This window comes from Myotis daubentonii, chromosome 15 (genome assembly GCF_963259705.1).
Source record: "Myotis daubentonii chromosome 15, mMyoDau2.1, whole genome shotgun sequence".
In the NCBI taxonomy this organism is placed as follows: Eukaryota; Metazoa; Chordata; class Mammalia; order Chiroptera; family Vespertilionidae; genus Myotis; species Myotis daubentonii.
The window spans coordinates 6,341,709-6,367,371 of NC_081854.1; the positions used below are offsets into that span (position 1 = coordinate 6,341,709).

Consider the following 25,663-nt stretch of genomic DNA (forward strand, 5'->3'; position numbering starts at 1 on the left):
GATCTTCTAACCTTTACTTCTGAATGAGATGATTTGTGAGTTTGCGGAAATGGGCCCTTTCTGAGTTTTAAGTACCATCACAGTGTACAGTGTTGTTCTCAAACCCAGTGGATACATCCAGGGAGAAAAGTGGAGAGACAGAAAACAAGAGTTCAAGTGATAGACAATTTTTCCCCCTCAAATCACTGTACAAGTGGTATAAGTTACAGCAAACCTGTGAATCACTTAAACCATGAAGACATTTATTATTTTTTAAAAATTGGAAGGAGGTAGGTTCTTGAATCTGAATAAGAATTGAGTTGCCCTAGGTGGTTTCGCTTAGTGGATAGAGCACTGGCCTGTGGACTGAAGGGTCCGGGTTCAATTCCAATCAAGGGCACATGCCTGGTTGCAGGCTGGATCCTGCATAGGGGGAATGCAGAAGGCAGCTGATGCATAATTCTCATCATTGATGTTTCTATCTCTCCTTCTCCATTCATCTCTAAAATCAACAAAACTATATTTTTTAAAAAAATTGAGTTAATTCTTCCACTTTATTATCCTATTGGTTATTTGTTTGTTTGTTTTTTGTGATTCCTTGAACATGTCCTCAAAGTGGCTGCTACTATTCCAGACATCACATCTACATAACCTTTGAAGCCAGAAGGGAGGGAATTGGGCCGAAAAATGGACTCTATTCACATACCTATCTCATTTAATGAAGAAGGAAAATCTTTCTAGAGGCAAATAGGACTCTTCTTATCTTCCATTGGCAGAACTGGGTGACATACCCATCTGTAGCTCAATCTGTGGCAAAATTAAAAACATTTTTGGTTGACTGAATTGGCTTAGGATGAAGGTATATGCCACCTGAATAAAATGGAGTTCATTTATCAAGGAGCAAGGGGTGGTAGAGATTAATCAGTCATGGACTCTACCCTGGAGAAACTGACCAAGTGGATGGAGATATTAGAGAGTGAAGTGCTTAGTTTCCAAAGAGTGGGGTATAAGTAGTGACAGGGAGATTCTTGGGTCATTATGGGACCCCCCCAAAAGGAACAGCTAACTCATACTGACAGGGTTTAGGGTCACTTCCTGGAGGAGGTAACACCAAGGCTGAGAGAGTCAAAGAGAAGAACGAGCATTGCATTCCAGGCTGAGGGGAGTGAGAGTTCACAGGAAAGGCCCACGAAATAGGTTACATTTGGTTATTGGAGCACATGGCGAAGCAGAGAGCAGTAAGTGATGAGTCTGTAGAAGGTGACAGGGTCATTGCTTAGTAGGTCTTGAATGCTACAAGAAGGACTTGGCATTTCTCCTTCGGAAAATGAAAGGCCATTTAAGCAGGACAGGGATTTGTTGGGTGTGTGCTTCGGGTGGAAAAATGTCCTAGAGTCCTGCAAAGGGATGGGGTTGAGACTGTTCCCATTGGAGGCAGAGATCCAGGAGTGGAGGATGTGGCAGGAGATCAAGGTCAAGCTGCTGGAGAGCCACCAGGTCAGGAATAGTGTAATCGGGAGGAGATGCGGTTTTGGGAGAGATTGTCCAGGCTTAGCCAACTGGCCGTGGAGACTGGATGGCTATAGGGAATGAATAAAGAAGGAGGGCTCTTTTGTTTGTTTGTTTGTTTTTTGTTGTTAATCCTCACCCGAGGAAATTTTTCTATTGATTTTTAGAGAGAGTGGAAGGGTGGGAGGGGGGAGAGACAAAGAAACATCAATGTGAGAGAGACATCGATTGGTTGCCCCCCACACTTGCAATGGAATCTGCAACCCAGATATGTGCCTTTGGTGAGGAATTGAACCCATGGACCTTCCGGGGATGGGCCGATGATCTAGCCATTGATCCACAGTGGCCAGGGCAGCAGGAGGACTCTTTATGAATCCCACATTTCTCTTTTTTTTTAAATATATTCTTTATTGATTTTTTTTTTTTTTTTTTTTTTTTTTTTACAGAGAGGAGGAGAGATGGAGAGAAAGTTAGAAACATCGATGAGAGAGAAACATAGATCAGCTGCCTCCTGCACACCCCCTACTGAGGATGTGCCCACAACCCAGGTCCATGCTCTTGACCAGAATCGAACCTGGGACCCTTCAGTCCGCAGGCCGACGCTCTATCCACTGAGCCAAAACGGTCAGGGCATGAATCCCATATTTCTTGATTGCGGTTCCAGTTACTATTAGTACATAAAAAGCCACTCAGGAACATAGTTATGTAAAACAGCTGTGTAGGGAGAAACTCAGTTCTTCCCCACTGTGTGTCTGTGTGTGTGTGTGTGTGTGTGTGTGTTCGTGCGCACATATCCTTTACTTTTACCTAGAACACTTCACTTCCGGTCACAAAAAGCGTGTGGAGTCCGCCCTGCCCTCAACAACAAGCACGTCTCCTCCACCAGCTGGGTGTCCTACAATTTAACTTAATTCTGGAGATTGCATCAAATCTCACAGATTAAGGGCTGAGTCTCACATGACTGACCACCCACACTTCAGATATCAATCACAAGTTCATATTGTCCCTTGTGCTTCTGACCAACCAGCTACAAATCAGAGGTTTCCATGACGCCCTCCATGGGTTTGATTAGTTTGAAGAACTCAGGGAAACACTTAACACTTCTCAGTTTATTAAAGGACATGATAATACAGATGAAAGCCAGGTGAAGACATACATAGAGCGAGGTCGGGGCACAGGCACTTCTGTCCCCATGCAGTTAGGGAGCATCGTCAACCTCCTGCTGTGGACATGTTCACCCCCCTGGGAGCTCCCTGAATTGTGTGCTATCAGGATTTTATGAAAGCTTTCTCATGTAGGCTGACCAATTATTAAGTCCATTTGCAGCCCCTCTCCCCTCTCTGGAGAATGGGGGTTGGCAGGACTAGTTGAAAATTCCAAGCTTCTAATCATGGTTTGGTCTTCCTGGCGACCAGCCTCCATCCAGGAGCCCACCCACAGTCACCTCTATGAGAACAAAAGATGCTCCTGGTGCTTTTATCACTTAGGAATTTATAAGGTTTGAGGAGCTCTGTGCCAGGAAAGAGGGGTGTGTGTGTGTGTGTGTGTGTTTAAATATTGGGGCAGAGGCATCTATATGTACACAACAACCATTTTGTTGGGTTAATAAATTGTGTGGGCTGCAAATTAGAATAAGGCACAAAAGAGATGCTTGTTTCTAGCCAAAGACTCAAAGGTTTGGGTTGGGGGTGACTTGAAGGGGACCGACTAGAGTCATCTCAGGCTCCTTCATTCACGAGTCTGTGCCTCAGTGGGAATGACTCAAAACACTTAGCGAGGCTGGGACCAGAATGACCTACACAAGGCCTCTGAAGCATGGTGGCCTCGGGGTAACCAGATTTCTTGCACGATGGCTGCCTTCCTGCAGAATGATTATTCCAGGAGAGCAAGTAGAAGCTTCATGACCTTTTCTGACCTAGCCTCGGTATTCATGCGGCATCATCCCTACCTCATTCCATTGGTCAAAGTAGTCCCAACCCCACCCAGACTCAAGGAGAGGGAATAGGCCCTAGCTCTCAGTGGGAGAAGTGCCAAAGGATTTTGTGGCCATTTTCTTTAAAATCACCACACTGTTGTAATTTGATAGATTTGAGGGCCATTACTGAGATGGAATTTCATGAGGAAAAGCAGAATGTTAGTTTTCTAGGGCTGTCCTAACAAAATACCGCAGACTGTGTTGCTTAAACAAAAGTTAATTCTCACAGCTCTGAAGGCTGCCAGTTTAAGATTAGGGTGTCAACAGGGTTGGTTTCTTCTGAGGACTCTTTGTGGCTTGTAGATGGTCATCTTGTTCTTGTGTGGTCACATGGTTGTCCCTTTATGCGTATGTGTCCTAATCTCTTCTTACCAGGACACCAGTCAGATTGGATCTGGTCCCATTCTAATGACTTTAACTTGTGATCTCTTTAAAGACCCTATCTCTCTCTCTCTTTTTTTTTTTTAATATATTTTATTGATTTTTTACAGAGAGGAAGGGACAGGGATAGAGAGTTAGAAACATCGATGAGAGAGAAACATTGATCAGCTGCCTCCTGCACGCCCCCTACTGGGTATGTGCCCGCAACCAAGGCACATGCCCTTGACCGGAATCGAACCTGGGACCCCTCAGTCCGCAGGCCGACGCTCTATCCACTGAGCCAAACCGGTGCTGGCTAAAGACCCTATCTCTTAACACAGTCACATGCTGAGGTACTGGTGTTTAGGACTTCAGCTTATGAAATGGGGGAGGGGGGAGCGGGGGGCGGGGAGAGACAAAATTCATCCCAAAATACAGACTTATAGGAGAAGGTAATGAGATCATATTCTAGAGATGGGCCTGAATTGACAGAGGAACCCATGATGTCTGGAATTTAAGAGCAAAGTCTGAGCTGGAGACAAGTATTTGGAGACTATTAACTGAGGTGTAGTTGAAGCCTTCAGTGTGAATAGTTTCACCCAGAGAGACTGTAAAACAAGATTAAGAATTTTCTTCTAGTGTATAGATAATCTTTATTGCACAAGAATTCATGCTAAGTGCTTTGCATGGAATAGCTTTTTTGTTTTGCTCAAAAAGTCCTCGGTAGGTATTATTATTCTGAATTCATCGATGAGGTGATTGAGCTTCAGGGAAGTTAAGTCAGGGTCACATCCACCTGTTTTTATACGACCCGAGAGGCGGAAATGGGTTTTCCTTTTTTTAATGGCTGAAGAAAACCAGAAGAAGAATATTCAGTTGGTTGAGTGTCGTCCCGTGCACCAGGAGGTCGCCTGTTCAATTCCTGTTTTTTTTAAAAAAACATTTAAAAATAATATTCTATGAGGTTATATAAAATCCTAACTTCAGTGCCCTTAAATAAAGTTTTATTGGCACACAGCCATGCTCATCATTTACATATTGCCTATGACTATATTCATGCTATAACAGCTGAGCTAAGGAGTTGTGATGGAGACCCTAGGGCAGTGATGGCGAACCTATGACACGTGAACTCATTATTTTGGTTGATTTTTCTTTGTTAAATGGCATTTAAATATATAAAATAAATCTCAAAAATATAAGTCTTTGTTTTACTATGGTTGCAAAGATAAAAAAATTTCTATATGTGACACGACACCAGAGTTAGGTTAGGGTTTTTCAAAATGCTGGCACGCCGAGCTCAAAAGGTTCACCATCACTGCCCTAGGGCCTGTAAAATGTAAAATATTTAGTATCTGGCTTTTTACAGAACACATTTTGCTGACCTCTGGGTTGAATGACTCTACCAGTTGCAGAACTTTTCAAGGGCAGACCTGGGTGTCCAGCCCGGACAATCTGGCTTCCCGTCTCAGGCACCCTCATTTACTGCGACGTGGCTATTCACATAGTTATATGAAACCTTGATTATAATTTAAAAAGCTAATTTATAAAGTAATTAAAGTAGATATCTTTATTTACAAAAGCAAAGCAAGTAAATTTAGTAAACTTATCTGTCTGATTCATAAGGCACAAACGCTGCCCTACCTCCAGCCTACCCAAAACGCAGGCCGTTAGAGGCTTCCGCAGTTAGAATTCCGTCTTAAAATTCTGCTGTTGGATTTTAAGAAATATTTCGCTACTTTATTTTGCCCTCCTTAGAGTCCAGAACCCTTATAACATTTAAAATATATGTATATAAGTAAAATATAGTTTTAATTTTTATTTAATTAAAGCTTTCTATGCAATTTCAAGTATATTAGATTGGCTACATTTAAAATATTTCCTTTCAGATGAAAGAACAAATTCCTTTTTGGATGACTCCAGGCCCTTTGAGTTCTCCAAGAATCATCCCTCGGTTATAGCCTTGAAATTTAACCTGGAAATACCATCAAATATGTATTTAAAGATTATATACTTTTTATAATTATTAAAAGATATTAATGACATTTAAACTGTTTTTTTGTATTAAAAATTTAGTTGGGATTATAGAATTAATCCTCCTTTTTAATTAGACCAATGAGCAACATATTTTGAATTCCTAATTATTTCAGAGAAAACACAAAAATTATTTTCTCAAAATTTCTATACTTTAGGCATTTTGTTATTACAACTAGATAATTTCTCCCAATTTAATTTGAATTCTAAGAAGCTTCAAATTTCAGGTGGCAAGTTAAATACTCAGCATTTCTCAGATTAGTAAAACATTTATATTTTAAGGATGTATTACCAATAAAATACAAGCCATATTCAATTAACAGATTAAATTCTATCCTTTGGATTTTTTTTTAAATGAGGTAAACCCAGGTTAATATTTCAGTATTTTTGTCATTTTAAAATATCCAGATATTTAATAATTTTTATTATTCAGCAATGTTCTAAAGTCTTAAGTTACCAAAGGCTTTGGAAAACTATGTTTCTGGTGAGAAGGCAGGGGCAGGGGATTTAAAAGCGCCACTTTTTTCTTTAGAGATAAGGTTTCTGTTGCCCTCACAGGCTTCTCTGGCTTTTCCGCTTCTGCAGGGAGAAGAGTGACTGGCCCTTTATCATCAGCACATTATCACTGAAAAGCTTGACCACAAAGTCTTAATTTGCTTATAAGCTTCCTGCACATTAATTTAGCTGATTTTGCACATCATTATACTGTCTCAGTCCTGCTAACATTTCATAAGATATTTGAGCATTCATCCAGGTTTATCCTCCTTAGTCTCTTTAAAAGTCTTTGGCAAATGAGATATCGTGTTCCATAAGGAGAAACAGTTTGGTTGGAGTCAAGTTTTTCCCCTGCTGCTGAGCTTTTTTCAAATTTTGACCCACTCTTTACCACCATTCAAGACCTAATATGTACCTTCTTCAGGAAACCAAGAGTTATGTTCTATAATAACATGCAAAAACTGTAAGAGATTACCTTCTGAAACTTTAATTCCTTAAGCATGCAAATCAAAAATCTACACTAAAGTTTCTTACTTTTTAAGCCAAATTCTGCCCCATTAGCCTGGCTAAGGAAACGTTCCCACCCTGCTTACAGATCGCGACTTCTGCAGCTGATCGTGGGCTTTTGTGTGCAGTGAAATATCTCCGCACCTATACGGTGAATTCTTTCCCACCTCTTTCCTCCATTTATTTGTTCATTTTTTTAAATGTCACTATGGATTCAAAAGTTATTTTATTCACTGCTTCATCATCTTTGCTGTCATTGTTTTGAGCTCATATTTCCTCAATATTTGGCCAATGCAAGTCCTATCAACTTGGCTTCTGTGTATTTTTTTAATCCTTACCTGAAGATATTTTTCCATTGATTTTTAGAGTGGAAGGGAGAGGAGAGAGAAGGGAGAGAGAAGCATCAATTGGTTGCCTCCCGCACCCACCGGGATGCTCTGACCATTGAGAAACACTGGCCAGGACAACTTCTGTGTATTTTTGACATGTTCCAACCATTTTGTGAGTACTTTATTTTGGTCCAGGCGCCTTTATTTTCCTTGCCCCAGTGCTGGAATCAATGATTTCTCCAAGGTGTCCTAGGTTTTTAAGATGCAGAATTGTATTTAGAAACAACGTTCAGGGTGCTAGATATCCCCCTTGCTACTGAGGTCATTGCTTTTTAGGCTCAGTGGAGAGAACTAGGAATCACACTCCTATATATCTCCGTGTATGTATATAACCATGAATCACACTGATAATTCTCATTTAAATCCAACAGGTTGGACTCATCCTAGTCTTCCCCCTCTCTATGTTGTTCCTCTATTCTCCAACAGTGTCAAGATCTTTCTCTCATTATTCTAAAAATATTTACTTATTTCCTCAGTCCCTAGAATACACCGAAAGGAATTTTAGAGTAGCTAATCCATACTTTGTGAAAAACTTACTCACCAGAGTTAATTTTCATTTATAGTTATTTTTTGTCCCAAGTGTTGGGTGCAGAGTTAAAATACAGTGTTGAAAAGTTACTTTGACATTTTCCAAAATCACTTTGGTGTGGTTATGAATAATATATAGTTAAAGTAGTTATTTTCTTTTTATATTCTATTTTAGAAATTTTCTACCCATGCTTGTTTATATTTATTTTTTTTGTGTGCAAAACATTGGCTTGGCTCCAGATGTCAAAACTATGCTGAAAGTTTTGTGTGTTTTTTTTCTCTCAATTTGTTCATGTGATGTATCACGTTTATTGATTTGCGGATATTGTACCATCCTTGCATCCCTGGGAGAAATCCTACTTAGTCATGGTGTATGATCTTTCTGATGTACTGCTGGATCCGATTTGCTAAGATTTTTTTGAGGATTTTGGCATCTATGTTCATAAGGGATATTGGCCTGTAATTCTCTTTCATTGTGTTGTCTTTATCTGGTTTTGGTATGAGGATGATGCTGGCTTCAAAGAATGAGCTTGGAAGTGTTCCTTGTTCTTGAATTTTTTGGAATAGTCTGAGGAGGATAGGTTTTAGTTCTTCCTTGAATGTTTGGTAAAACTCCCCTGTGAAGCCGTCTGGTCCTGGGCTTTTGTTTGCTGGAAGCTTTTTGATGACTGCTTCAATTTCTTCCATAGTTATTGGCCTATTGAGATTTGTAGATTCTTCCTGATTGAGTTTTGGAAGGTTGTATTTCTCTAGGAATATGTCCATTTCCTCCAGGTTGTCTAGTTTGTTGGAGTAGAGTTGTTCATAGTATTTTTTAACAATCATTTGTATGTCTGTGGGGTCTGTTGTTATGCTGAAAGTTTTGTATAATTTTGTATACACGTATTCAACAAAGAAATTCATGTGATTTTTTTTTTTAGTTTATATACTTTCCACAAAAAATTTCATACTTTCTGATTGGTGTTTTGAGATTCTTAGGATATATACCAAGAAGTGGGATCACTAGGTCAAAAGGCAATTCCATTTTTAAGTTTTTGAGGAAATTCCATACTGTTTTCCACATTGGCTGCACCAGTCTGCATTCCCACCAGCAGTGCACGAGGGTTCCCTTTTCTCCACATCCTCGCCAGCATTTGTTGTTTGTTGATTTATTGATAGTAGCTATTCTGACAGGTGTGAGGTGATACCTCATTGTAGTTTTAATTTATATTTCTCGGATGATTAGTGATGTTGAGCCTCCAAATGTATATAAAGAGCTAGGTGCTGTCATGACCGAACGGGCGACCAGTCACCATGGACCAGTCACCATGAAGTGCTTGGAACATCTCTCGGTCCCCACCCCAGTCCCCCATCCCCCATCCCAGGAGCCGCTCACCATGAGAGAGGACTGGGGGCGGGGCGAGACTGGGGACTGTTGAGCGGTGGTGGCAGGCCTTGAGCTTAGCGGAGCAGTAACCTGGGCAGCAGTGAGTTTCGCGAAGCAAGCAGTTGGAGGATGCGGATAGGCCCCTGGAGCAGAGCATCACGGAGCGTGCCTGTGCAGGGAACTTCACATAGCGTCGCAGGGCGGCAGAGGCCATGCGACAGAGGCCAGGTTAGGCCTAGGGACGCTAACCACGCACGATTTCGTGTGCGCTGGGCCGCTAGTATTTTCATATGTCTATTGGCCATCAGTACGCCCTCTGAAGTGTCTATTTTTTAATTGGCTTCTTTGTATGTTTTTTACTCATTTTTTAATTGAATTGTTTGAATGTTTTTTGGTGTTGAGTTTTATAAGTTCTGTTTTTGTTTTTTTTTATGAAAATGCTTAATCAAATTTGAATTCAGAGTGGAAAGGAACAAAAAAGAGGAAAAGAAAGAAAATAAATTTCATTGTGTTTGGGAGAAGACGTGATGAGGAATAAGGTGGGATAATTTGTCCTGGTGAAGCCGGGGGACATTGTCCAATTGGACAGACAAGTAGATAAGGTTTTCTGCTGGGGTCCAACCCCAGGAGGTCCAGGGGTCCCCAAAGGTGTGGATGGAGTCGGCAAAGAGGGAAAGACTCAGAGGCAGCGTTCAGTTGATCAGCAGCCTAGCCAGGATCTCTAGCCAAGTTCTGGTTAATATCTCCAGCCAAGTTCTGGCTAGAATCTCCAGCCAGGTTCTGTGTCCATGTTCTCTTGCTAGGTTCTCCAGCCAGGTTCTCCCGGTTCTCCAGCCAGGTTCTGTCCAGGTTCTCCAGCCAGGTTCAGTCACCAGGTTCTAGTCAGGTTCTCTTGCCATGTTCTATCCAGGTTCTGTAGCCAGGTTCTGTCTCTAGGTTCTTCAGCCAGGTTCTCTCGCTAGGTTCTGTCTCTAGGTTCTGTCTATAAGTTCTGTACATATATTTTTAGAATATATTTTAATGATTTTTTACAGAGAGGAAGGGAGAGAGATAGAGAGTTAGAAACATCGATGAAAGAGAAACATCGATCAGCTGCCTCCTGCACATCTCCTACTGGGGATGTGCCCGTAACCCAGGCACATGCCCTTGACCGGAATCGAACCTGGGACCTTTCAGTCCGCAGCCTGATGCTCTATCCACTGAGCCAAACCGGTTTCGGCAAGTTCTTTATATTTTTTTGGATATTTACCCCTTATCAGATGTATCATTGGCGAACCTAACCCACATTTAAAAATACTCCCCAAGCAATCCTGCTGGAGTATTAGTTGTAGATCAACATGTGGGAAACAGGTACCTAGATGGTGTTTGGAGCTGGGTGAGGCCTGAGATGGGAATGTGAGAAAAAATATCGTTGTTCAATCCTCAGTGTCTCCAAATTAGGAAACATTTACACTTTACTCGGATTTTCTTTATCTAGTAGCAGTGGTAATTCTTAGGGTGGGATGAGATAACAGGAGAGATCACCAGACTCTTCCTGTATGTTCTCAGCTGAAGGGGACTTCCTGGATTTAAAAAGTACAAAGCTTCTATTCCAGTGGTTCTCAACCTTCCTAATGCCGTGACCCTTTAATACAGTTCCTCATGTTGTGGTGACCCCCAATTTCATTGTTACAAATTGAACATAATTAAAGCATAGTGATTAATCACAAAAACAGTATGTAATTATATATGTGTTTTCCAATGGTCTTAGGCAGCCCCTGTGAAAGGGTCGTTCGACCCCCAAAGGGGTCGCGACCCCCAGGTTGAGAACTGCTGTTCGGAGGCGCATAGAAATCACTCTAGGGTGGCTCACAGGGAAATTAATGAAGCATTCCTAGAGGTTCTCTCCCAGTGAGGTCATGAAGCTGAGGCTGAGGCAAGACCTCCATTTCCTTGTTTTGCGTTTCAGCCACAAGGTGGAGCCGGTTTCTGATAAGTTTGTTTTCATTAGCCCTGGACATACTGAAGCCAGTCAGCCAGGATTGTTTGCTAAGGCTGCCTTTGACCGGTCTGCTCCCTGTCCTAGTAAGTGCAAATGTAGAGAATTGCAGTGTTGATATGAATGGGTTGCCTGCTTCAAGCAGCCTGAATCCAGAAGCTATGAAGCTCTCCTGCTATTAAGAAAAAAGGAGCTAATTTTGATGGAACTATTTTTTTAAAAAAATGTGGACTAGAACAAACCCAAGGGGAAAAATGGATAAAAGATAAACATGAAGGGAGTTTGCTGCTTTGAACAACTACTTCAAAAGTGAAACCAAAAAACGGAAGGGACACCACCCAGAACCACAGGAACGCTGGCTGAGTGGAAGTCCTACAACTAGGAGGAAAGAGAAACGCATACGGACACTCAGAGGAGGCGCAGTGCTGAGGTCAAGTTCTGAGGTGCGGAGTGCGCGGAGCAGGCTGGCGGCGGAGGGCGCGGTTGGCGTTTTCAATCGGGAGGGAGTCGCAGACTCTGAGCTCCAGATCCGGGCGAGTCTTTAGGGACCCAGACTCAAACGGGAGAAACGGGACTGTCTGGCTTCGGTCAGAGCGAGTACAGCTTTCTCTCCCAGCTTTGCAGCGGGTGCTGGGACTCAGAGAGGCAGAGCCCCTGGGGACAGGACTGAGAGCCGCCATAACTGCTCTCTCCGGCCCACCCTGTTGATCCTGTGCGACCCGCCCTGCCCCGCCCAAGCCCTGCACAGAGGCATTTGCCGGATAGCCTCAGGCAAAGGCTAGATTAGCACCTCCCTAGAGGACAGAAGTTCTCTCACTACTGACACAGCTGATTCTCATAGCCACTTGGCCTGGAGGTCAAACCCTCCCTGGAATTAGCTACAACAATCAAGATTTCACTATAAGACTGCGAACAAAGACCACTAGGGGGTGCACCAAGGAAGTATAACAAAATTCGGAGACAAAGAAACAGGACAAAATTGTCAATGGAAGAAATAGAGTTCAGAACCACACTTTTAAGGTCTCTCAAGAACTGTTTAGAAGCTGCTGATAAACTTAATGAGCTCTACACGAAAACTAATAAGACCCTCGATCTTATATTGGGGAACCAACTAGAAATTAAGCATACACGGACTGAAATAACGAATATTATACAGACTCCTGACAGCAGACCAGAGGAGCGCAAGAATCAAGTCAATGATTTGAAATGCGAGGAAGCAAAAAACATCCAACCGGAAAAGCAAAATGAAAAAAGAATCCAAAAATGCGAGGATAGTGTAAGGAGCCTCTGGGACAGCTTCAAGCGTACCAACATCAGAATTATAGGGGTGCCAGAAGATGAGAGAGAGCAAGATATTGAAAACCTATTTGAAGAAATAATGACAGAAAACTTCCCCCACTTGGTGAAAGAAATGGACTTACAGGTCCAAGAAGCACGGAGAACCCCAAACAAAAGGAATCCAAAGAGGACCACACCAAGACACATCATCATTAAAATGCCAAGAGCAAAAGATAAAGAGAGAATCTTAAAAACAGCAAGAGAAAGAAACTCAGTTACCTACAAGGGAATACCCATACGACTGTCAGCTGATTTCTCAACAGAAACTTTGCAGGCCAGAAGGGAGTGGCAAGAAATATTCAAAGTGATGAATACCAAGAACCTACAACCAAGATTACTTTATCCAGCAAAGCTATCATTCAGAATTGAAGGTCAGATAAAGAGCTTCACAGATAAGGAAAAGCTAAAGGAGTTCATCACCACCAAACCAGGATTATATGAAATGCTGAAAGGTACCCTTTAAGAAGAGGAAGAGGAAGAAAAAGGTAAAGATACAAATTATGAACAACAAATATGCATCTATCAACAAGTGAATCTAAGAATCAAGTGAATAAATAATCTGATGAACAGAATGAACTGTTGATTATAATAGAATCAGGGACATAGAAAGGGAATGGACTGACTATTCTTGGGTGGGTAAGGGGTGTGGGAGATGTGGGAAGAGACTGGACAAAAATCGTGCACCTATGGATGAGGACAGTGGGTGGGGAGTGAGGGCGGAGGGTGGGGCGAGAACTGGGAGGAGGGGAGTTATGGGGGGGAAAAAAAGAGGAACAAATGTAATAATCTGAACAATAAAGACTTAATTAAATTAAAAAAAAAAAAAGTTTAAACTGAGAGGTATGTCCAAAAAAAAAAACAAAACAAAACAAAAAAAAACCATGAAGATCAATACATTTTTGTAAAAGAAACAACCATGTACCACCAACAAGTCAAGACATCAGTATTCCACAAGCCATCAGCCACAACCTGCTTTTCCTAATCACTTTTCCTCCTTCCTTCCACTTGTAACCACTATCTTGACTATTGTGGTGACCAATTCATCACTTTTCCTTTATAATTTTACTACATAGTGACATATCCCTAACCTGTATAGTGTAACTTTTAAAAAATATAAATGGAATTATGCTATGTATACGCTGTTGTGTCTTGTTTTCTCAAGATGATATCTAAGATTCATTTGTATAGATGTAGGGTTTTTTTTAATTTAAAAATGTATATTTTTATTTATTTCAGGGAGGAAGGGAGAGGGAGAGAGAAATAGAAACATCAGTGATGAGAGAATCATCAATTGGCTGCCACCTGCATGCCCCCTACTGGGAATCGAGCCCTCAACCTGGGCATGTGGCCTTGTGCCAGCAGTGGCAGCAGCAGAGATGTGATGGGGGCGTTGCCTTCCCCTGATCACCAGGTTGCCTCCTGCCCCTGAGGTCTCCTGGACTGTGAGAGGGGGCAGGCTGGTCTGAGGGACACCCCCCTCCAGTGCATGAATTTTATGCACCAGGCCTCTAGTATATGTATACTTTTTTTTTGCCTATAAGTTAGGAAAACGTTTTATACAATAAAGGGCAATTTGTGAGTGATTATTTGAAGAAAGCAAGAAAAGAGATCGAGTACCATTATGGATTGATTTTATTTCAAAACACAGTCATCAGTCAACAGCCAGAGTACTTTACTTGAAATAGAAAGTCAAAATCTGAGGTGGTCATAAAAATTTAAACAGAATGAGGATTTGTTAAAATAGTGGGCATGGGGATAAGAGTTCACTGGACATGGCTCAATTCATAACATGAGTGTAGAGATAATTTTAATTGGACATCAAAGATTCTCACTTGACACCTGCATGATACTGTTTATTGTTTCATTAATTCAATAACTACGTATTAACTATCTATCACTTATCAGACACTATATCACATATCAGACACTATTTTACACTTTGGTTATCATGATTCATTAGAGAACAGTACAGACCAGATCCCTGCCCTCAGAGAGCTTATATTGTCATATGTAAAGGAGGCCATACCATTACTGTAAATAGTTATACTGTTTCACGCCAATACATTTGATATTTTGTATGAAATGCTACATTTTTTGAAAGCCACAGTTGATTAAAACTGACAGGAATAGCCGAAACCGGTTTGGCTCAGTGGATGGAGCGTCGGCCTGCGGACTGAAGGGTCCCAGGTTCAATTCCGGTCAGGGGCATGTACCTGGGTTGCGGGCACATCCCCAGTGGGAGATGTGCAGGAGGCAGCTGATCGATGTTTCTCTCTCATCGATGTTTCTGGCTTTCTATCTCTCTCCCTTCCTCTCTGTGAAAAATCAATAAAATATATTTTAAAAAAAACAAACTGACAGGAATAGAAAAATCTGGAGATTCTAACCACTACTCAAGTAATAGAGCCTGTTATTAAAACTGTTCTCATAAAGAAAACTCCAAACACAACTGGCTTCACTGGTAAATTTCTCTAAACATTTATAAAGATATAACACCAGAGAAAAGAATCTGGGAATCACTTCCCAGTTCTTTCCAGGAGGCCAGTATAAGTTGGTTAAAACCTGACACAGGCATTAGAGGAAAGCAAAAGAATAGACCAATCTTCACATAAACATGAATGCAGAATTGCAAACCAGTCAAGTAAGATTTATTAGAAATATTTAAAATACATCATGAGCAAGTCTGGCTTATTCTAGGAATACAAGGCTACTTTAACATTCAGAAATGAATATAATCAATGAGCCAGTATAGCTCAGTGGTTGAGTGTCAACGTATGAACCAGGAGGTTATGGTTTGATTCCCAGTCAGACCACATGCCTGGGGTGCGGGCTCATTTCCCAGTCAATGATTCTCTCTCATCATTGATTTTCTACCTCTCTCTCTCTTCCTCTCTGAAATCAATAAGAATATAAAAAAAATATAATTTATGATGTAAATGAAAGGAAAATATAATATGATCATCTTAACATATTCAGAAATGCATTTGATACAATGCAGTAGCGATTCATGATTTAAAAAGGAAGAAACTCTTATAAGCTGGGTATAGAAAAAGAATTCTGTAGTCTGGTAAGAAATGCTTACAAAACAGCCATAGCAAACATCTTACTACCAAAGTTGTCCCCTTAATATACTCTCTCATCTAAGCTTCATAGATTCCCCATCACTCTTTCTCTTCTCTACCCTTGTACTGTTTACCAACTCCACTAACCCCAGGTTATATGCTGTGGTGCCAAAGCCAAAAATGACAGAAATAATACTCGTAAGTCCATTTCTTCCGACCATTCTGAGGGCACCATAGTAGTTGTCATGATGAGTGGCTCATTGTGACCCAACGTAATACGAAGCTGGAACCGGGATCAGGGTAGGAACAGGCAGAGCTTGAAAATGTCCTCCTGCCTCCTCACATTGCCTGTAACTCAGCCTCTGAAGGAGGTGAAGCAGATTTGGTTGTTGTATCACTGGCTGGGGCTGAGTCCTCGGTCATGGCTCTCTCCAGGCTGGCAGGCAGAGAGTGGATCAGTGTCTTTCGGAAGTCTTGGCCAATGAAGACGTAGAGCATTGGGTTGAGGCAGCTGTTGAAGAAGGCCAAGGGCCTCAGTAGGTTAACCAGGATAGTAAGGATTTTGTACGTACTCCCGAACACCAGCTCTGTGAGCCTAATTGTGTGCAGAAGGGCAACCAGTTGAAAGGGGAACCAACAAACAAAGAAGGAAACCACAACAGCAGTGAGAACCCGTAAGGAACGGCTGGAATTAAGCATGCCTTTTTTAGAGAGCTTGACAGCAATGAGCCCGTAGCAGATAGCGACGATGGACATTGGCATAGTGAAGCCAATGACAAACCGGATGACCCCTCTAGATCTCAGTATGATGGTCATCACTGCCACCCAAGGGTCTGAAAAGGCGTTACCAAACCCTGCAAAGATGTAACTACAGTACACATTCCCACTGTTATCACTTACTGTAGTCAAGAAGATGAAATTTTGCAAGGTAAAGACTAGTGCAAGAATCCAGGGTACAATGATCAGTTTTGTAGCCAGAGTTACAGTGCGGTGGTTCTGGGCCCAGACTGGGTGCAGGACACAAATACAGCGATCCAGAGCAATGAAAGCAATGAGGAAGACACTTCCAAACAAGTTAATGTCCACTACAATGTAAATTAACTTGCATAGGAACCAGCCAAAAGGCCATTGTTCTTTCATGATAATTGACACCATGAGGAATGGTAGAGTGGCCAGGAAAGAGAAATCAGCTAAGGCCAAGTTCAGGTAACACAAGGTGGTGACTGTGCGTGCCATCCGGAATCCAGCCACCCAGATCACAAGCCCATTGCCCAGGATGCCGAGAACAAAGGTGATCCCTTGAATCACCAATGAGATAATCTGCACAACAGTGTAGCCAGTAGACTCATGGAGCATCTCAGCAGATCTATTCAGAGCGATGACGAAGTTGGTTTCCATCTTGCCCACATCTGAAACATTTCAACAATGGGAATTTATCAGCTGTGAAAACATCAGGCCAACATCAACTTTTATATAGCTTCCTCTCAAAACAGGTACCCACTCTACTGAGCTTTGTAGCTAGTAACTATTAATTTGACAGACTCTTGGCTGTTCCTTTGGGAAAGGATAGTTCTCCATATTCCCACAATTATTAACATACATTCCACCGATTAGGTTAATTACTTAATCAAGAGTATTACAAGGCTTCTGTCCCTCAGCAGAATCCTGAGCTGAGGGTGTATAAACAACAGAAAATCAATGGGAGGCATCTTGGGCACAGTGAGGGAGCACTAGACTCAGCGTGAGTATGGTCACAACTCTTCCACCCATGACTCAATGCATAGATGCTGGCAGGCTCTGCAACCTCTTCCAGCCTCAGCTTCTCAAGACTCCCAGCTTCTATTCCTCTTCCTGTGAGAAACCTTGACCTCCTGTGGTGGTCGTCTAACCACAACTCCCCTCACATGGCTCTTGAGGATTGCATTGGTGAATATGTTGTTAGTCTTAGAGTGTGGTTTGAGTTTATAGCCGAAGAGGATGTTGGATAGTTACTGGTGATATGTAGTAATATGTTACATCCTGTGTATTCTGTGCTAGAAGAGGTCAGAGAAGGGGGCCCTGCTCTACATTCAACCCTCTGTTTTTTATTGTCTCTGTTTGATATGCAGCTCTTCTCATTTTGGGATGCAAAGAATTTTCACCCACTGTATAGCTTCAGTGTCTGTGACATAAAGAATATGAGATTTTTAGATTTAGTTAATATTTGTGGGGGTTTTATTAGAGACCAGGCATTATATTTAGTGGTGATCTAGTTACCTATGTAGGGATCAAGTTTGACTTTCATCAACTCTACAATGTCCATTGTTTCCAGTTTTCATAAGAACAAATTGACATTCCGAGCAATTAGAAGACCTGTGGTAGTCCCTTAGCAGGTAAGGGGTAGAGGAAGGACTTGATCTGTCTTCAAGTCCTTCCTTCGCTACACAGCTGTGACAGAAATTGCTGGATTCTGTTCCAACATCTGTTCCCCGATTTTCTTTGCTAACCAAACCCAATTTTGAAAACTTTTCAGGGAAGATGTCTCTCAATTTTGGGGGTGCCTATGTACGTTTAATACTTGTAATAATATTGCATGCCATCCATTCTGAGCCCTCTTCACCAAGGGGAAGCTGTGGCCCAAGGGTTTCAGCAGTTCGTTCACCATCATGAGCCCAGCCAGTCAGTATACAACAAGCTTTGAAAACCAGCTGAACCAATTCCAGAGCCCCGGCCTTGTCCTCTGTAAATACTGCCTTTTAAGGATCTTCCCAAGATTACCTGGAGATGACCATAACCTAGCATGACAATTTGCCTCAATCCTCCGTGTTCAATCTTCTTTCCTTTTTTCGTCTTCACTCATCACTTTTACCGAATCTTCTATGGGATATTGCTTAATGTAGTGCAGGGTTTCTCAACCTTGGCAACACTAACATTTGGGACCGGGTAGTTCTTTGTTGTGGGGGACTGTCTTGTACATTGTAGGATGTTTAGCAGCATCCCTGGCCTCTAGATATTACTACATATTATCAAATAGATGCCATTAGCAGTATCCTTCTGTTGTGACAACCAAAAGTCTCTGCAGACACTGTGAAATGTCCCCTGGGGAAAAGTCACCCAGTTGAGAGTCATTGTTATAGTGTAGTGCTGGGCTCAGGACTTAAATCAATCTGTATTCTAATCTCCTCTCTGACACCTTTGAAGGTCAGTTTTCTCCTTTACAGAATGGTGTGATTTTGTGGTTAGTGTGGTTTGTAGGTGAGGATTAGATGAGAATAGACATGGAAATATTTTAGGCTGAACTGACTGTCTTTAACATATGGGAACCTTTGGTGCTCACCAGCCTCTGTCCTGTGTCCTGAGATTCAGTCCTGGTTTATTCATTGTGGAAGCTCATATTCAGGTCAAGACAATGCTCATAATAACCGTAATGACTACTTATGACATTTTCACGTGCCAAGAGCTCCTCTTTTAACTCTCACCATAACTCTCATGGCTTTTGAGGATTACATGCATGGATATGTTTAAAGCACTAAGAATATTTTGCGACTTTGTAAATATGGAATCATAGTGGCTATAATTAGTATAACCATTGTACAGATGAGGAAGTGAAGGCTTAACCTGGTTACATTAATTGTTTAAAAACTCCATTTAGAAAGAAGTAGAACCCGCATTTGAGCTCAGGTAGATGGCTTCCACCAGAAATGTGCTCTTAACTTTCTCCCACCTCATATTCCTTAAACAGGGTGAGTTTCTTTCTACCCATCCACTCAGCACCTCACAGTTCAGTCAGGAGCTAGAATGTGCTCAATAATGTCTGAAACATTGGTTTAAAATATGTTGATACAACAGAGAAGGATGATTGTGCAATGGCAGGTGAAGAAAGGTCATTGAGGTAAAGCTGTGAAATTATGAGCCCACTCAATAGGGGTGGAGGAGTACCTGTGATCCACAGATGGTGCACGGATGGATTATGATGGCTGCTATTTGGTGACTCATAAAAGGTGTCCTTCACAGTACAGTTTATCAACTCCTGTGAAGCCATCCTTGCTTTTGATAAATATCATCCATCCATGGTCCTGGCAGAGGAAGTGACCTGCCCAGTGTCTAAATTATTAAGGGTAACTGGATTTATGACCACAGATTACAGAAATTTCCTATTAGTTTACTCTGTTTCTTCATCATGTTCCCATTTTCATGCTTTGAAATAATTGTTTCAGTTCTGTTTCCTCCTATAACTTCTTAATGTTTTCTCAATTCCCGCTCTCACCTGATGCCCTTGCCTCATATGTTAATGAGACTATGCTAGTATTTATTTATGAACATTTTAGCCTTCTCTGAAGCAAACACTGTAATCTACCTGCATCTGTTTTAGTGAATATAGTTCCTATTTATTCCAGCTCATAGAGTGAGTAAATCAGGAGTTCTTGTTCATTTCTTCTTCAAGGTTGCTCTGGATCCCTCTCTCTGTCTCACCTTTCCAAGAATTACCCTCCAGCAGTATCACTATTCTTTTCTGCCAAAACATCCCCGAGATTTTCTTTCTACTAAATCATTCTATGCCACAAACATGATCATATATCCCCTTCCTTCACAAAGCAACCGCCCTTGGCCCATGTTCCTTCCGGCTTTAGCCCTGTGCTCTCAAGAAAATTCTTTCAGTGAATTTTGTCACCTCAGCTTTTCTCCTAAACTTCTGAAAACTGACTTAGGTCCTGAGCACTCCATAGACTGTGCTCTCTGTAAGAAGGCCTATGGCCTCCATTTCACCGCTCCAGTGGTGCCTTCTCAGTTTTTATCCTGATATCTCAGTGATGTATGATGCCATAAATCCTTTCCTTTACCTACAACACACACTTGGTTGTCTTTATAGCTCAATAGACCACCTCATCTCAGACCAATTTACTATCTTTATTTATTGTTTTTTAACATTTTTTATTTATTTCAGAGAGGAAGGGAGAGGGGAGAGAGAGATAGAAACATGAATGATGAGAGAAAATCATTGATCAGCTGCCTCCTGCACATCCCCTACTGCGGATTGAGCCCACAACCCAGGCATGTGCCCTTGACTGGAATTGAACCCAGGACCCCTCAGTCTGCAGGCTGATGCTCTATTGATTGAACCAAACCAGCTAGGGCCAATTTCCTACCCTTTTCTCCTCCCAAACCTCACATTGCCTAGATCACACTCTTAATTCTTCCATCCTCCCAAATCTGTCCCTCTCAATATTTTGTGTTTATTTAGAACTTAAGCACTCAGTTGTTAAATCTCTAAATCTGAAACATCCTTGATTCCCTTTTCCATGCCCATCCCATCCAAGTCAATCAATTCTATCTACAAAGTAACTGGAATGAGAAACCAAGATGGCGGCATAGGTAAACACCAGAAATTGCTGCCTCGCACCACCACTTCAAAAATACAACTAAAAGAAAAAATGGACATCATCCAGAACCACAGGAAGGCTGGCTAAGTGGAAATTCTATAACTAGAAGGAAAGAGAAAAGCACACTGAGACTCAGAGGAGGTGCGGAAGTAAAGTGCCGAGGTACGGAGGCGCACGTGGAAAGGGCTGGCAACTGAGGACACGGTTGTCTTTTTCAATTGGGAGCGAGTCCCAAGCTCCCGACTGCTCTGAACTACAGTTCCGGGCTAGTCTCTGGGGACCCAGACTCATACGGGGAGAAACTGAATTGTCTGGCATAGGTCAGAACTCGAGGGCAGCTTTCTCTCAGAGGTGCTTGCAGCGATTACCGGGACACTGAGACTCGGAGCCTCTTAGGGTAGGACTGAGGATCAGCCTCAGCTGTTTGCTCCGCCCTTTGATCCCCTGAGACCCTGCCCCACCCAAGCTGTGTGCAGAGGCTTTTGCATATGAAAGGCCTGGCCCTTTGCAATCTGAAAATTACCTAACAAATTGCAGCTGGGTCAGAGAGACCCAGAACTTCCAAAAGAAGGCCCAAGGCCCCACAGCAGCTTGCATTGCCTCACAGCTGGGCCTCACATGGACACCTCCAAACCCCAAACAAAGAAGAGGAATTTGCAGATCTCTCCATAGCTCCTGCTGGGTAGCCTCAGGAAGAGGCTAAATTAGCACCTCCTTAGAGATTTAAGAACCAGTGTACCCAGTGGTCAGAGTGGGACCATCCAGATTACAACTCCTCAGATCCATAAGGGACACACTAAGGGGGCAGACTCAGTGAGCACCAAAGCCCCACTGAAGCAAGTCTTGCCTCATAAAGGTGTCTCCAGCACAGAAGTTCTCCCACTGTAGACCCAGCTGATTCTTATAGCCCATTGGCCTGGAGGTCAATTCCAGTGATACCTATAATAATCAAGGCTTAACTACAACAAGACTGTGCACAAATCCCACAAAGGGGTGCACCAAGAGTGTCCACCTCAGGTAATTCGGGAGGCGGAGCCACTGGGCCCTATAGGACACCTAGCACAGAAAGCCACTCTATCAACACAGGGAAGCATAAAAAATGTGGAGACAAAGAAACAGATCACAAATGACAGAAATGGAGGAAAGCAAACTACTGGATATAGAGTTCAAAACCAAACTTATAAGGTTTTTCAAGAATTTTCTAGAAACTGCCGATAAATTTTGTGAGACCCTCAAGAAATCTAGTGAGACCCTCGATGATATGAACAAGGACCAACTAGAAATTAAGCATATACTGACTGAGATAAAGAATATTATACATTCTTCACCGATTCAGCTCCTAGGTCATTGGAAACTAAAGAGAAAATAAACAAATGGGACTACATCAAAATAGAAAGCTTCTGCACAGCTAAAGAAAGCATCAATAAAACAAGAAAGCACAGTGCATGGGAGAACATATTTGCCAATGTTATCACCGATAAGGGTTTAATCTCCAACATTTATAGGGAACTCATACAACTTAACAAAAGGAAGATAAACAATCCAATCAAAAAATGGGCAAAGCACCTAAATAGACACTTTTCAAAAGAGGACATTCAGAAAGCCAAGAGACATATGAAAACATGCTCAAAGTCACTAATCATCTGAGAGATGCAAATCAAAATAACAATGAGGTACCATCTCATACCTGTCAGACTGGCTATCCTCAACAAATCAACAAACAACAAGTGCTGGACAGGATGTGGAGAAAAAAGAACACTCGTGCACTGCTGGTGGAAATGCAGACTGGTACAGCCACTATGGAAGACAGTATGGAGTTTCCTCAAAAAACTAAAAATGGAACTCCCATTTGACCCCGTGATCCCACTTCTAGGAATATATCCCAAGAAACCAGAAACACCAATCAGAAAGGATATATGCACCCCTATGTTCATAGCAGCACAATTCACCATAGCTAAGATCTGGAAACAGCCTAAGTTCCCATCAGTACATGAATGGATTAGAAAACTGTGGTACATCTACATGATGGAATACTATGCTGCTGTAAAAAAGAAGGAACTCTTACCATTTGCAACAGCATGGGTGGAACTGGAGAGCATTATGCTAAGTGTAATAAGCCAGTCAATTAAGGAGAAATACCACATGATCTCACTCATTTATGGAGAATAAAGACCATTATAAACTTATGAACAAAAATAGATACAGAGGCAGAGCAGCCTCAAATAGACTGTCAAGCTACAGTGGGAAGCCCGGGGAGGGTTGGGGAGCAGGAGCGGGGGGAGGCGGGGGCAGGAGGTAAGAGATCAATGGAAGGACTTGTATGCATGAATATAAGCATAACCAATGGACATAAGACACTGGAGGTAGGGGAGGCCAGGGGATTGTCAAGGGCGGGGAAAATAAGGAGACATATGTAATACTCTTTGTACTACTTTAAGCAATAAATCAATTAAAAGAAAAAGAAAAAAAAGAATATTATACAGAGTTCCAACAGCAGACAAGAGGATCCCAAGAATTAAGTCAAAGATTTGAAATACGAAGAAGCAAAAATCACCCAACTGGAAACAAAAAGAAAAAGGAATCCAAAAATATGAAGATAGTATAAGGAGCCTCTGGGACAACTTCAAGTGACCAACATCCGAATTACGGGGGTGCCAGAAGAAGAGAGAGAGAAAGATATTGAAAACCTATTTGAAGAAATGACAGAAAACTTCCCCTACCTGGTGAAAGAAATAGACTTACAAGTCCAGGAAGCGCAGAGAACCCCAAACAAAAGGAATCCAAAGAGGACCACACCAAGACACATCATAATTAAAATGCCAAGAGCAAAAGACAAAGAGAGAATCCTAAAAGCAGCAAGAGAAAGAAAGTCAGTTACCTACAAGGGAGTACCCATACGACTGTCAGCTCATTTCTCAACAGAAACTATGCAGGCCAGAAGGGAGTGCAAGAAATATTCAAAGTGATGAATAGCAAGGACCTACAACCTAGATTACTTTACCCAGCAAAGCTATCATTCAGAATTGAAGGTCAGATAAAGAGCTTCACAGGTAAGAAAAAGCTAAAGGAGTTCATCACCACCAAACCAGTATTATATAAAATGCTGAAAGGTATCCTTTAGAAGAGGAAGAAGAAGAAGAAGGTAAAGATACAAATTATGAACAACAAATACACAACTATCAACAAGTGAATCAAAAAATTAAGTGAATAAATAATCTGATGAACAGAATAAACTGGTAAATATAATAGAATCAGGGGCATAGAAAGGGAGTGGATTGACTATTCTCGGGGGGAAAAGGGGTGTGGGGGTGTGGGAAGAGACTGGACAAAAATCATACACCTATGGATTAGGACAGTGGAGGGGGTAAGGACATGGGGTGGGGTGGAAACCAGGTGGAGGGGAGCTATGGGGGAAAAAAAGAGGAACAACTGTAATAATCTGAACAATAAAGATTTAAGTTAAATAAATAAAGCAACTGGAACAATTTTCATCACCATTAACTTTGTCCATAGACCTTGTCTGTTTGCAGATTTGCACAAACCTTCCAAATAGCTTGTTCTTGCTTCCGATGCTGCGCCCCCACACCCAATCCATTCTCTCTCTACATAAAAGCCAAATGATCTTTTATAAACACAAATCATACCATGACATTATTCTGCTCAACACCCTCCAATGGCTTCCAAACTCCTAACTCACACTTATCAAGTTCTCCTGGATCTGGGCTGTGTATTCCTCACATACCTACTATCCTCTCAGACAGTGTTATGGATCCACACTGAATTCCTTTGATTTCTTGAACATGCCACGCTCATTGCCATATCAGGACTTTTGCATCCTCTCGTCCTTCTGCCTAGTTTGCCCTTCTATTCAAGCATCTCGCATCTGGCTCTTTCTGAATATTGCTATCTCAGCTTAGATATTATCTTCTCAGAGAGGTCCCGCCTGATGCGCAGTGCAAAGCAGCTCTTCCAGGAATGGCCTATATCATCAGGACTGTCCTTGTTTATTTGTCCATTCATTTGTTTTTTATTCAAAATACCCTGTACATTAGTACATACGCTACAGAGGATTACATATTTCATTCAATGCTATATCCATATATTTATGTTGTCCAATAGAACCAGAGTTGTGAGCCTCATCTGTGATTTTCAATTTTGTTAAACAAAATAAATTTTAATAATACATAGTTTTAACTCAACACATAGAGACTATCATTTGAGCATAACCAATCTGAGAATTTTCAATGATACATTTTCTCTTCCTTTTTTATATTAAGTCTTTGAATATATGAAATTCATTTTTTACTACACTCATCTCAGGTCAGACTAGCAAGAACTCAATAGTTATATGTGGCACGTGGATTCTTATTGGACAGTCCAGCTCTAGAGCTCAGGAGGTATCTGCCACATAATAGACGCTCTCATAACAATTTTTAAATTCTCAGGCTTGGAACTTACCACCAACTGAGATCTGTTCCTGTGGCCAGTTCCTGTCTTCCTGTGGAGTAACTCAGGCAGGAGCGCTTCAGCAGATGTGTATTGAAGGACAAGGGGGAGGGACAATGGAGCTCAACCACTCAGGTGACAGGAGCTCAGAGCTTCTTGCAATTTCCATAAAACACTCTGGATATGTTGTCAGCTTATTCTTTTTAGAGCCTCAGTGTCTGAATATTCCCCTCTCCTCCTACCTGCTCTGGGAGACAGGAGTTCAGTGCTCTAAATATCAAGTGTCAGGGATGTTTTGTGTAGGACCTTTCTCTTTCAGAGATTCAAGGAAATGAAAGAA

General features: G+C 41.7%; 1 protein-coding gene across 1 annotated transcript; it reads right to left on the reverse strand.

Moving 5' to 3' along the window:
• Window positions 1-15,449: 15,449 nt before the first annotated feature.
• On the reverse strand, window positions 15,450-25,371 carry LOC132216305 (N-formyl peptide receptor 2-like). Its single transcript, XM_059665471.1, has 2 exons — window positions 25,336-25,371; window positions 15,450-16,926 (listed from the first exon to the last, which is right to left on the reverse strand). The coding sequence occupies exon 2, from the start codon at window positions 16,913-16,915 to the stop codon at window positions 15,857-15,859; it is 1,059 nt and encodes a 352-aa protein (XP_059521454.1). The 5' UTR covers window positions 16,916-16,926; window positions 25,336-25,371; the 3' UTR covers window positions 15,450-15,856.
• Between the last annotated feature and the right edge of the window lie 292 nt (window positions 25,372-25,663).

Excerpts from the sequence above, each read along its gene's own strand:
- LOC132216305 (XM_059665471.1), bottom strand. The coding sequence starts at position 16,915 with ATGGAAACCAACTTCGTCATCGCTCTGAATAGATCTGCTGAGATGCTC.